Consider the following 13,495-nt stretch of genomic DNA (forward strand, 5'->3'; position numbering starts at 1 on the left):
CGAACTGCCATTCTCAGTTGAACCGTTCGTGTTGTGGATTGCGGGCAGGCCGCAACAATTCTGTAGACCATGCTAGCCTAGAACTCAGATATCTGCCTTCCTCTGCCTCCAGTGTTCTGGGATTAAAGGTGTGCACCACCATGGCTGCCTCCTAACCCTTCCTTTTGCTCTTCTGAGATAAGGTCTATTTAAACTGCCTTGAACTTTTAACTCTCCAGTCCATAACTCCTAAACATGAAGACTACTGCCATGAACCACTATGCCAGACTTGGGAAAATATTTTCAACACTAAAATAAAAAGAGTGAGATAAAGGGGATTTTTTTAAGTTCATTTAATAAAGTGAACATTTTACAAAAATATAAAATAGCCAGACATAATGGTGCACACTTTAATCCCAGAACGCAGGAAGCAGAGGCAGGTGGATTTCTGTAAGTGCAAGGCCAACATGCTGACACAGAAATTTCCAGGCCAACCAAAGATACAGTGACAGCCTTTCTCAAGAAAACTGATAGAGCCTGAAATGGAAGAAAGGTGGCACAGAGGCAAGTAGATATTTGAGTTCAAAGTTAGCCTGGTCCACAGAGCTAGTTCAAGGACAGCCAAAGCTACACAGAGAAACCATGTTTCAATAAAAAACAGAGGGGCCTAGCAAGATGGCTCAGGAGCTCAAGGCACAGGCTGCCAAACCCAATGACCTGAGTTCTAGCCCAGAAGCCCTAAGGTAGAAGGTGAGAACCAACTCCTGAAAATGATCCTCTGACTTCACACATGGGGTGAGGACGTGCATGTATACACAGACATATGCACACAGACATACACACACACACACACACACACACACACACGAAGCAACAGCTTTCTACATCATGGCCAATGCTCTTCCACCCTCCCCTCTCACCCTACAAATGGTGGGCCTCTGCTGAGATGAGGGCTCCCTTCCTCCCCAGCATTCCACGTGCCTGCTTACCTGTATACTTCATCCTCCACCACCTTCCGGCCACACTGCCCGTGGGAATTGTTCCCCATGCTGAAGACTGAAGCACACAAGACACCGCCAGGCTGGCAGGTCAGTACTGAGGGCTCCTGGCCTGCGCACCCTCCCTAACCCTAGGTCTCCCTCTCCCTCACTCCCAGACTCTGCAGCAGCCCATGAGTGTGGCATGGCCTGCTTCTCGTCTAGATCCAATTGCACTTGCAGGGACTGGAGATCATAAGCCAAGCCACTGCTTGACCCCAGGAGAACCGCAATCGGGAGGAAGAAACCAGAGGTAGATGGGACTGCTGTTCAGCTGGGGTAGAGGCCAGTGCCTGTACCATGATCATTATTAGCATGCTTAGAACCTCTACAAACACATGCTCAGTCATAAACAGATTACAGGCAATTAAAAATAACAGCCAAAAGCCGGGCGTGGTGGTGCACGCCTTTAATCCCAGCACTCGGGAGGCAGAGGCAGGCAGATTTCTGAGTTCGAGGCCAGCCTGGTCTACAAAGTGACTTCCAGGACAGCCAGGGTTATACAGAGAAACCCTGTCTCGAAAAACCAAAAAAAATAAAATAAAATAAAATAAAATAAAAATAACAGCCAAATAAAATAAAATAAAATAAAACCAGGCTGGGCTGCAGAGATGGTCCAGCACTTAGAATTTCTTCCAGAGGACCTGAGCTCAGTTCCCAGCACCCACAATGGGCGGACAAAACTGCCCAGCTCTGGGAGACCTGATATTGTCTTCTGGCCCATGCAGGCACCACACACATGCAGCATACACTCAAATATACACAAAGATACATGGATAAAAATTAAAAATAAATCTTAGGAAAGATAATCAAGGACTGAGGTACCACACAGCCCAGTGGTAGAGTGACAGCAACTTTCTAGCAGAGAACATGTTAGCAAGTCTGTATGTAATGCTGCCCTCTGAAGCCACTCCTCAGTCTGCAGGGAAACACCACATCACGTCACAACAGTAAGAGCAAGGCCAAGAGCAAGGCCAGTGTTCAGATACTCCCCCCCCCCCCCCGCCGTCCTCCATTCTCTGCAAGCCTACTTACCACCTTCTCTGTCTGTCAGGACAAGGGAGTGTGCTCGACCGCAGGACACCTGCAACACCTTTGTCTCCTGAGGTCTGTCCAGCGGCAGCGGGACAGGCGAGGGCTCCAAAACGTACTCATAGCCCCTGGCTGGACAGAAGAACCCAGGTCACAAGGCTGCCGCTGGTTCAGTCACCTCAGCTCTTACAGAAACCTGACTGTCCAACCACACTGATTTCTGCAGGAAGGAACTTGACAGCAGTGACTCAGAGCCTGCACATTCCGGGCAAGGATAGTCTGAGGAGCCTGACTCGCAGCCTGCCCTCCAGTGTCCCCTCCATGCCACAGGCAGGTCCTGAACACTGACTTGCCTCCAGAGAGAAATCTCTGGGACTGGGGCTGGAGCTTGGTGACAGAACACTTCCCTAGCTACACAGAGTTCTGGGTTCCAGCCCCTCCCACACCACATAAACCCCCAAGATGAGGAAAAGTCAAGTCCCAGGTCAGCCGCAGCCAAACAGTGAGCGCCAAAGCAGCCTGGTCTACTCCATCTTAAAGGAGAAAACACACTTTCAGAGTTGGTCATGATAATCCCAGGACTCAGGAGGCTGAGGCAGGAGAACTACAGATTGAGACCTAGTTTCAATAAAACCTGAATAAATAAATCAGTCTCCTGGGCCAAGAGTCTAGCTGCACCAGGCCCTGGGTTTGGTCATCATCAACACAAACACACAGAGACAGAGAGAAAGAGAGAGAGAGAGAGAGAGAGAGAGAGAAAGAATATCAAATTAAACAAAAACTGTAAGAGGGGAGGAATAGGGCTGGTGAGATGGCTCAGTGGGTAAGAGCACCCGACTGCTCTTCCGAAGGTCCAGAGTTCAATTCCCAGCAACCTCATGGTGGCTCACAACCATCCGCAACAAGATCTGACTCCCTCTTCTGGCTCTTCTGGAGTGTCTGAAGACAGCTACAGTGTACTTACATATATTAATAAAATAAATCTTTAAAAAAAAAAAAAGAGGGGAGGAATAGTCTAAAAGGGCTAAGGAATAAATAAATATTTATTTATTATGTGTAAGTACACTGTAGCTGTCTTCAGACACTCCAGAAGAGAGCATCAGATTTCGTTACGGATGGTTGTGAGCCACCATGTGGTTGCTGGGATTTGAACTCAGAACCTTTGGAAGAGCAGTCGGCGCTCTTAACCACTGAGCCATCTCACCAGCCCCTAAGGAATAAATAAAAGAAAGAAAAAATACATTTTTTTTTCAAATAGAGAGCCACAGGATAGGTGTGTAACTCCAGCACTCGGGGACAAAGGCCAAGGCAGAAAACAGCTCAGCTGATAAAGGCCCTGTCAACCGGGGTCCAGTCCTCAGGACTCGGGACAGAGATGCAGCTCCCACAGTTATCCTCTGACCTCCGCATACACAGCCTGGCACATCCACCCAGATACACACACAGAGGCAAAGGCAGGAACGTCAAGAGTTCAAGGCCATCATCTACACAGCACATCCTCTTGCCTCCACTCTCCAAGGCCTGGGACTACAGATACACGCCCGCAGTGATGCTGTCCTGAGGATGGAAGCCAGACAGTGTCGTAAGATCAGAAAGTAGAGAGCTGTGTCTGACCAGCCTACTGACGCGGTGTGGTGGCCCGTGCCTTTAATCTCAGCTCTCTGGAAACAGAGGCAGGTGGATGTCTGTGAGTTCCAGAACAGCCAGGGCTGTTACAAAGAGAAACCATGTCTCGAAAAACAGAGAGACAGAGAGACAGAAACAGAGACAGACAGCAAGAAAGAACTTTAAATTATTTCTAACTTTTTGTTGTTGTTTGATGCAGGGTCTCACTATGTAGCCTTGGCTAGCCTAGAACTATGTAGACCAGGCTGGCCTCAAACTGAGAGATCTGCCTGCCTCCCAATGGCTGAGGTTAAATGTGTACAACATCACACCTAACCTTTTCTAACATCTTGAAGGATTTTAGTTTCAGTTATGTGTATGTGCACATCTGTCTGTCTGTACACATGAGTGTGGTGTCTGAGGGGACCAGAAGAGGGTGCTGGGCCCTCTGGAGCTGGAGTTACAAGCAGCTTTGAGCTGCCTGATATAACTTAGGTCCTTTGGAAGGACACACCCTTAGCTACTAAGTCATCTCTCCAGCACTGAGTTCTAACATTAGCAAGTTCCAAGCACTGGGGATAAAGCTCTGTATTAAGGATTCTGTTCGACTTTTTAAACGTTTAAAGATTTTATTTCGTGTGTGCGCACAAGTACATGTGTTCCACAGCATGTGTGGGGAGATCAGGGGACAAGTTCCAAGAAGAGGTTCTCTCCTCCCACTCTCTGGTCCCAGGGATCAAACATGGGTTTCCAGGCTTGACAGGGAGTGCCTTGACCTACAGCCCCCACTCCAGATATTTCAGAGCAGTAAGGGACAAACTGGAGTCGCTTTCCAGGTCGGCAAACAGCAGGTATTTGTCTCTTTGCCTAAATGGTCCATGTTGTTACCAGAGGCTGACAACAGGGCTTGGGGGATTTTGGGTTGGTTTGGGGTTTGTTTTTTTTTCAAGACATAATTTCCCTGTGTAGCCCTGGGGGTCCTACAACTCGCTTTGTAGATTAGGCTGGCTTCAAACTCAGAGATCTGCCTACCTCTGCCCCTTCGCCCCTCTTCCCCTCTGCCCCACGAGTGCTGGAATTAAAGTTGTGAGTCATGCCGGGCGTGGTGGCGCATTCCTTTAATCCCAGCACTCAGGAGGCAGAGGCAGGCAGATTTCTGAGTTCGAGGCCAGCCTGGTCTACAGAGTGAGTTCCTGGACAGCCAGGGCTACACAGAGAAACCCTGTCTCGGGGAAAAAAAAAAAAGTTGTGAGTCACTAGCCCCACATTCCGCCCTTGAGTTTTTAAGACAGGGTATCATTTGGTAGCTGAAGCTCCCCCTTCTAGCCCCTCCCTTTCGGACACCAACACAACCCTCTTCATTTAGTTACAGTTTATGGCAAGGATACCTGCTTACTTTTATCCTTCCGGCTCCTGTGGAATCCCAGCTGGGAATCTTTGTTGAGTCCCATGCCCCAGACTTTTGTAACATCCTTGGTTTTCGAGGACAGCAATGTGAATCCATAGCCACAGGCAGCAGAGGAAATCTGAAAAAGAGTTTCCCGCAACACACCATGGCCTGATGTGTGGTGTCGGTGCTTTCAGTAAGATGTGACAAGCTATTTACATACACGCGTGTAGGCCATCATCCGTCTTCTCTGTACACACAGCACACACTGAGCATTTTCATCTCCCCACCCCCATAACATGGTCCAGCACTGCGACTGAAGGAAGACCTTAGTGTGAATCGTAGCCCCACCCCTTATCAGCTACATGGCTATGGCTGTATTATTCATCCTCTCTAGATCTCTGCATAAAAAGAAAACCAAGGGGGGCTGGTGAGATGGCTCAGTAGGTAAGAGCACCCGACTGCTCTTCTGAAGGTCCGGAGTTCAAATCCCAGCAACCACATGGTGGCTCACAACCATCCATAGCGAGATCTGACTCCCTCTTCTGGAGTGTCTGAAGACAGCTACAGTGTACTTACATATAATAAATAAATAAATAAATAAATAAATCTTTAAAAAAAAAAAAAGAAAACCAAGTCATACAGTCAGATGGCTCAGAGGTAAAGGTATTTGTCACTTACACTTGGGGACCTCAGTTCAATCCCCAGAACTATACAGTGGAAGGAGAGACCTGACTCCTGCAAGCTGTCCCCTGACCTCCACATGTGTGCTAAGACACACAAGCACGTGCACACACATGTTTACACACACGTCTTGAATAGTGAATAAATGTTCAAACATATTTAAAGGAATGAGGGGCTGGAGAGATGGCTCAGTAGGTATGAACCCTAGTTCTGCTAGCAGACGGGCCTGAGCCGAGATCTGTCTGGCATGGCTGCATGTGGTATCTTGTACACTCGGTGATGGGGCGGAAACAGGAGAATGCCAGTTCACAGGCACGGTGAGAGATCCTGTCTCAGGAGAATAATGCAGACAGCGATAAAGGAAGACAGTCTGGCCTCTGCACATCCAAGGACGGGGGCACGCATCTGTGGGAGCACGCACACAGAGTGAGAGGAGAAAGCACACCCCTTACTGGTTGTTACCAAGAAGAAATGAGTTCATACGTCCGAAGCCTTTGTGGTGAACAGCGCCTGACTCATGCAACTTACTCAGTCTGAGGAAAATCAAGGTTCCAGAGATTAAGCCACTTGTCTGTTAGAGGGTGGACCATGCTACACTCCTCAGCCGGGGGGCCACACAGAGGTGTTGCCATGGCTACCATGGAAGTCCTCACTTCCAGTGACTGGAGGGAACTCATCTTGAAACTTTACTTCTGGTGGGAACGCTAATTCTAGTTGGGGCCAGAGATAACCCAAATCCATGTTCCTTATCTCCACACTACCCAGAGTAGCCACACTCTCCTGGCAGGGGTCACCTCAGTCTTACACTTAATGCCCCCAAGTCCTCTCTATCACACAGTATAAAGCCCCCAGCCTAAGGGTATCCCACCATCTCTCAGCTGTTGACAGTTTATCAGAGACCCAGCAACGTTGAATCTCACTGAATCCTAAATAAAAACTCCAGAGTACCACCCTTCATACTCAGCCTCCTAACTGCTGCCATTACAGACCTGTGCCACAACTCACCAGGAACATTTTTCATTCCAGCTAACTATTTCTTTTTTAATTATGATTTTTATTTCTGTGTCTGTCTGTGTCTTTGTGCGCATATGCACACATGCATGCAGGTACCCTCTGAGGCCAGGAGAGGGCGCTCGATCCCCTGGAGCTGGAGGTACAGTTCACTGTTAGCCACCCCACTGGGCCCTGAGACAGAAACTTGGGTGCCCTCCAGTTGTTAACTGCTAAGCCATCTCCCCAGCTTTTCTTAGATAAATGTGTTATTACAATCTGTTGATGTCATTTAAAAGTGCCATGTCCCTCTTTTTTCCTTGTGACAGTTTTCCTTCTAAGATTCATACAAGGCATGTATACCACCATCCTTCTGCTCAAAACACTTCAACTAACTTTCTTTCTTTCTTTCTTCCTTTCTCTTTTTCTTTCTTTTGGGTTTTTTTCTTGAGACAGGGTTTTTGTGTATAGTCCTAGTTGACCTAGAACTAGCTCTGTAGATCAGGCTGGCCTGGAACCCTCCTGCCTCCCTGCCTCCCTGCCTCCCTGCTTTCTGCCTCCTGCCTCCCTCTGCTGGGATTGAAGGCATGTGCCACCACACCTTGCAGCGCTGCAGTTTTCTAGCCTCCTAGAGCCACCGTCCTTCTGGCATGGCTTGAGAGCCAAGGAGATGACCTACATGGGAGGCTGAAGCTAACTGGACCGCATGAGAGGAAGCAGGAAAGATTCAGGTTCAAGTCCCAGCCCGTGGCTGCTTACAACTGTCTGTAGCTCCAGCTCCACAGGATAGCATGCCCTCTTCTTCTGACCTATGTGGGCATCAGGCATGCAAGTGATGCACAGAAAAACATACAGCAACGGACAAACAGACATACACACAGACAGACAGAACGACCCCTATAGGTCTAAAAATTATGCCCAGCACACTAAGATTAATCTCATGTTTAGTGATGCCTGTTTATTTAATACTCAACAAACGTTTGATGGGCACACAGTACCATTTATTCTGTTCATGTGTGAGAAGCTCTGAGCAGTATCTAACAGTGTCCCCTAACACTGACATTATAATGTACCAGGAGGGGGCTTCCAGCCACAGTCTACAGAGAGGTTCGTGAATGTCTTCCCCACAAGCAAGAATTAGACAAGACCAGGTCTGGTGTCTCACACCTGCAATGCCAGCAGGCAGCAGGATTCTAAAGCAGGAAGATCACAAGTTTAAAGTCGGTCTGGACTACACACTGAGATTAAGGCCAACTTGGGTTACGTATAAACTCCCTGTCTCAAAACACAAAATTTTAAAAAGTTAGCCTTTACTAATCCAATTTCACACTATAGTGAAAGCTCCACCCCACTAAACCAAGCAAGGAAAAGAAAATAAGCACCCAGTTAGAAACAAGTCCACAAAACTATGTCTATTCACAGGCAACCTAGACATAAAAACACTAAGAAATACACAGAAGTCTGTAAGAACAGGGGCTGGGGCCAGGTTGGTGGCTTTAATCCCAGCACTCAAGAGGCAGAGGTGGGTGGACCTCTGTCAGTTACAAGGCCAGCTTGGTCTACCAAGCTAGTTCCAGGACCATCAGAACTATGTATAGGAAGACCCAGTCTTGAAAAACTAAACTAAAAAAAAAAAAGGACCGAGAGCTGGAGAGATGGTTTACAGCCTTCCGTAGTTCCTAATCTACAGGCTCTCACAGCCTCTTCTGGCCCCCATGGGCGCCAGGCACACAAATGATACAGACATGTATGCAGGCAAAATGCCATAGGCATAAAAAATGTTTTTAATTTATAGACCCACTTAACAACTGCAGCAACGTTACAAAGTAGGAGATTCACACACATCAGAAAAAATAAATTAAAAAACTGTAGGGCTGGGCTAGAGAGATGGCTCAGTGGTTAAGAGCACTGACTGCTCTTCCGAAGGTCCTGAGTTCAATTCCCAGCAACCACATGGTGGCTCACAACCATCCATAATGAGATCTGACACTCTCTTCTACAGTGTCTGAAGACAGCTACAGTGTACTTACATATATATAATAAATAAATAATTCTTTAAAAAAAAAAAAACTGTAGGGCTTGGCTCAGTGGTAGGACACTTGCCTTTAACAATGTGACACAGCCGGGCGTGGTGGCGCACGCCTTTAATCCCAGCACTCGGGAGGCAGAGGCAGGCGGATTTCTGAGTTCGAGGCCAGCCTGGTCTACAAAGTGAGTGCCAGGACAGCCAGGGCTACACAGAGAAACCCTGTCTCGAAAAAACAAAAAAACAAAAAACAAAAACAAAACAATGTGGCACAATCCTGGGTTTGATTTCCACCATCACAAACCACACTTCTATAAAGTATAAATAAATACTTTTTATTGCTACCAAAAGAAAGGGTGGGTGGGTTTTTTTTTTTTCCAACTAAAGATGTTAGCACAACCAGGTAGTTAGAAGCAAAAAGACCTCTGTATACAAAAGAGAACTGGGAGGGAGAAAGTAGCTCAGTAAACACAGTGCTTGCAGGGCAAAAACCCTTGGGTTCCCCGTCCCCAGCACCACTTAAGCCAGAAATGGTCGCACACGGCTGTAATAGCAGCATTTCAAGGGTAAAGACAGGGTCTCACTATGTAGCCCAAGCCAGAGTACAACTTGTGGCAATCCTCTTGCCTCAACCTTCCAGTCCAAGTCCTGGGACTACAGATGTGAGCCACCACAGCCGCCAGGCTGAGCCCTTTTGAAAGGTGAGCCTCTTTTTCTTTTTGACAGGGTTTCTCTGTGTAGCCCTGGCTGTCCTGGAACTCACTCTGTAGACCAGGCTGGCCTCAAACTCAGAAATTTGCCTGCCTCGGTCTCCAAGTGCTGGGATTAAAGGCGTGAGCCACCTTAGAAGCTCCATGGGCAACCTCCCATTTCCCCTCCAACCGCTCAGATGAGCATCTCCTTTTCCGGCTGCCCATCACTGACTCTAGCGGACACACCTCCGACCTGAGGAATGTCCCTTCCCTCAAGGGAGCTGTCTAGTCTAAGTTACAAATACCACCATTTACACCCTACAGCTGTGGGGCCCTAGACCTTACTTGACCTCTCTGCTACTCCCTTTCATCCTCTGTAACTGGGAGGTGACAGCTACGGCCTTTTGGGGGCGGGGGAGGGGGGCGCGAATGATCTAAGAAGGGCAGAATCCTTGGTGTGATTGTCAAGCTACGCCATCGGGCAAGAAAGTAAGGGAAGACACCAAACTCTCTCGAGCCACAAGCAAAGTGCTGAAAATGCTGAACGAGACCCCAAGATCCACAGACTCAGCAGTGAAGGACGGAGCACTGAAAGAAACAGACTTCTCGGCTGCCATCCCTCATGCCTCCCTCTGCAGATCCCGGGTTCTCGGAGGTCATTGCTCCCGGAAATCCGGCCCCGCGGGGAAGAAAGTCCCCTAAGAGATGCCAGCGAGGATGCCACTGCCCCCACCTTATGATCCAGCTCCAGGCGGTAGGGGACCGGCTGGATCCTGCGTCGGGGCCGCAGGCCGGCGCGCGGTCCAGGCCCCGAGGACGGCACCACGAAGCTGGGCACCCCGAGCGCCCCGGAGAAGCTGAAGCCCCAGACGAAGACGCGATCGGCGCGAGCCGCGCGCTCGCCCACGTACTGAAACACCGGAACGTCCGCCTCGGCCTCGGCCGCTTCTCGCCGGCTCCGCGAACGGCCGGCCGGTGTCCAGTGCTCGCGAGCCGGTGCCGGCCACCTCGGCCGCGGCCCCCGCAGAGCCCGGGCCGCCGCCAACATCCTCCGCTGCCACGCCTCAACCGCTTATGGGCGCCGCCATCTTGTGTCACCCTTGTCCTCTAGCCTGGCGGAAGTAGATACGGCCATGCTTACTACTGGCAGAAGGCGACGCGCTAAGGGAAATGCAACCATGTTTACTATTGGCAGATGATTACTACTCCACGAAAGCAAAAACTTGGGAAGGCTATGGCTTCGCCGTCGTTATCCATGAGTAGGGGACTTAAATGAGTGTCAAACTATTATTTGAAGATGTCTGTGAAGTGTCCTATGATTCTTACTGCCCCTTTTTAAATTCTTTGTGTGTTAGTTTTTGTGTGGAGTTATTTAGGTGGAGCTGGGAATTGAACCCAGGTCCTCACACATCCTTAGGGTATAGATTAACACAGACTACTCTCCCAACTCCAAGAAGTGTTTTATATAAATACTGAAAGGAGACAGAGGGAGCATCCTAGATGCTTATCTCATGGAAGCAAAACTGGGGAAGGTAGCTGGGCACAGTGGCTCACACCTGTAAACCCAACTTTAGGCTGAGGCAGGAATATTGCTGCAAATTGGAAACCACTCTAGAAGAAAGAAAACCTATTAATATATATGTTTTGTTTGTTTGTTTGTGACAGAGTCTCATTATTTAGCCCTAACTAGCCTGGAACTTGCTTTGTTCCTGTAGACCAGGATAACTCAACCCTGCCCCTGCCTCCTAAATGGTGTGTGCCACCATACCCAGCACTGATTGGTTGATTTAGTTTATTTTAGGCGGTTTTATTTCTTGTATATTGGTACTTTGCCTGCATGTATATCTGTGTACCCTGTGTGTATAGTGTCTGTGGAGGCCTCAGAAAAGGATGTTAGATTCTCTAGAACTGGAGTTACAGTTGATACCCCACTCCCACACACACCCGTGGGAATGCTAGAATTAGAACTCTGGTCCTCTGGAAGAGTAAACAGTATTTTGTTTTGTTTGTCGTTGTTGTTGCACAGTGTTCTTAACTCTTGAGCCCTCTCTCCTGCCCTCTAATTGAATATTTTTCTAAGACAGGGTCTCACTCTGTAACCCAGGCTAGCCTCTACCTCACTACAGTTCTCCTACCCCAGCCTCCCAAGTGATGGGATTACAGACCCATGCCAGTGTGCCAGGTTCAACCCTGATTAAACTACACCTGGCTTTCAGGGGCCCTTCTTACTTCCTTTAGATCTCTCAGCATGAAAGCTACACAGAGAAATTCAGTCCCTGAAATAAAGACTACAGTCCATGGCAGGGCTTCCTAAAAGTTATCCCCTAATACAGAGTGGATCCTTCCCCGCTGAACTCCCTTTGCTCATCCTTAGTGTGTATTGCTTGATAAACAGGAACGTACTAATTAGTTTTCCTTCAGATGGGTCTCATGTGGCCCAGACTGAGCTTGAATTCATTATGTACCCAAGGATGGCCTTGAACTCTTGATCTTTTTGCCTATCTCCAGTGTTCACCACTATGCCAAGTTTACACAGTCCTGGGATATGACCCAGAGCATCCTGCATGCTAGAAACACACTGTCAACTGAGGTCCATCTGAAGCCCCATACTTCATCCAATGTGTACTTAATCCCAAGACAAGCTCAAGGACATGTTACACACCTAGTCTGTGAAGTGTGGCATCCCTGTGTCCTTACCACTTTGCCAGAATGTATCACTGTTTCATAAAGCAGAATCCTCCAATGAGATAAGAGAATACATGGGGGACAAACAGGATGACTTTAGGGCATAGGTGTTTGCCACCAAGCCCAAATCCCAGGACCACCACGTGGGGGCCGAAGGAGAGAACAGACATCTGCAAGTTGTCCTCTGACCTCCGAGCCAATAAACGTGTGCAGAAGGATCCTGTTGCAGCGTCATTCTTGCTGGTCGAGTCGGACACGCACAAGAGATGCTTCACCACAGGATGTGGCTGCAAGATTCATAAGCTTCAGCTTACAGATCAGTCTCAGGTCAGGTCTCAGGAGAGCAGAGCATGGACCAAGTAAGACACTTGATACTCACGAGGAAGGACCTGACTTCCCAGTATAAACTGAAAGCAAAGTTAATCCAACCCTGGAGAGTCAAGGCGAGATGTGAGGACGCATGTGTGTCTTAATCCCAGCACTGAGGAGGCAGAGGCAGGTGGATCTCTGTGAGTTTGAGGCCAGCCTGGTCGGCAGAGTGAGTTCCAGGACTGTGTGCAGCCAGGGCTACACAGAGAAACCCTATCCCACCCCACCCCCCCAAAAAAGATATGGACTATGGAGGGCAAAATGAAAGAGGATGAAGACGGTTCACAGATGCCAAAGTATCTCTCCTGACTAAACAGTCTGGCAAGGAGCTGGTGTGTGAGTGGGATGATGTCATTAGGTGTTGTCTTAGTTAGGGTTTTACTGCTGTGAACAGACACCATGACCAAGGCAAGTCTTATAAAAACAACATTTAATTGGAGCTGGCTTACAGGTTCAGAGGTGCAGTCCATTATCATCAAGGTGGGAGCATGGCAGTATCCAGGCAGGCATGGTGCAGGAGGAGCTGAGAGTTCTAGGTCTTCATCCAAAGGCTGCTAGTGGAAGACTGACTTCCAGGCAACTAGGGTGAGGATCTTAAGCCCACACCCACAGAGGCACATCTACTCCAACCAGGTCACACCAATTCCAACAAGGCCACACCTCCAAATGGTGCCACTCCCTGGTCCAAGAATATACAAACCATCACAGGTGTGAAGGGAGAATAGACCCAGAATGAGTGGAGAGCAGATGTGAAGGCGCACTGCTGTCAGTCCAGCATCATGGATGCTGAGGCTGGAGAATCAAGGCCAACCTGGGCAATAGCATGAAACTGTATCAAAACAACAATTCTAAATCACTTAGTGTTGTTACTCAGTGGTAGAGCCCCTGCCTAGAATCCCCCAGGGAGGGGCTGAGGGCGTGGCTCAGTGGTAGAGCCCCTGCCTAGAATCCCCCAGGGAGGGGCTGGGGGCGTGGCTCAGTGGTAGAGCCCCTGCCTAGAATCCCCCAG

General features: G+C 48.7%; 1 protein-coding gene across 2 annotated transcripts in view; it reads right to left on the reverse strand.

Annotated features, from left to right (window-relative positions):
* Nucleotides 1-10,534, reverse strand: part of Rcc1l (RCC1 like) — a 29,623-nt gene extending 19,089 nt beyond the window's left edge. Inside the window, exons 1-4 of one of the 2 annotated variants that reach the window (XM_021162618.2) lie at nt 10,166-10,534; nt 5,050-5,179; nt 2,052-2,180; nt 969-1,035 (exon numbers count right to left, since the gene is read on the reverse strand). In XM_021162618.2, the coding sequence (XP_021018277.1) occupies nt 969-1,035; nt 2,052-2,180; nt 5,050-5,179; nt 10,166-10,480 (641 nt within the window). In that variant the 5' untranslated portion in view covers nt 10,481-10,534. The remainder of the gene's footprint in view (nt 1-968; nt 1,036-2,051; nt 2,181-5,049; nt 5,180-10,165) is intronic. The other variant, XM_029477985.1, reaches the window with a different exon arrangement.
* Between the last annotated feature and the right edge of the window lie 2,961 nt (nt 10,535-13,495).

This window comes from Mus caroli, chromosome 5, assembly GCF_900094665.2.
Source record: "Mus caroli chromosome 5, CAROLI_EIJ_v1.1, whole genome shotgun sequence".
Classification (NCBI taxonomy): domain Eukaryota; kingdom Metazoa; phylum Chordata; class Mammalia; order Rodentia; family Muridae; genus Mus; species Mus caroli.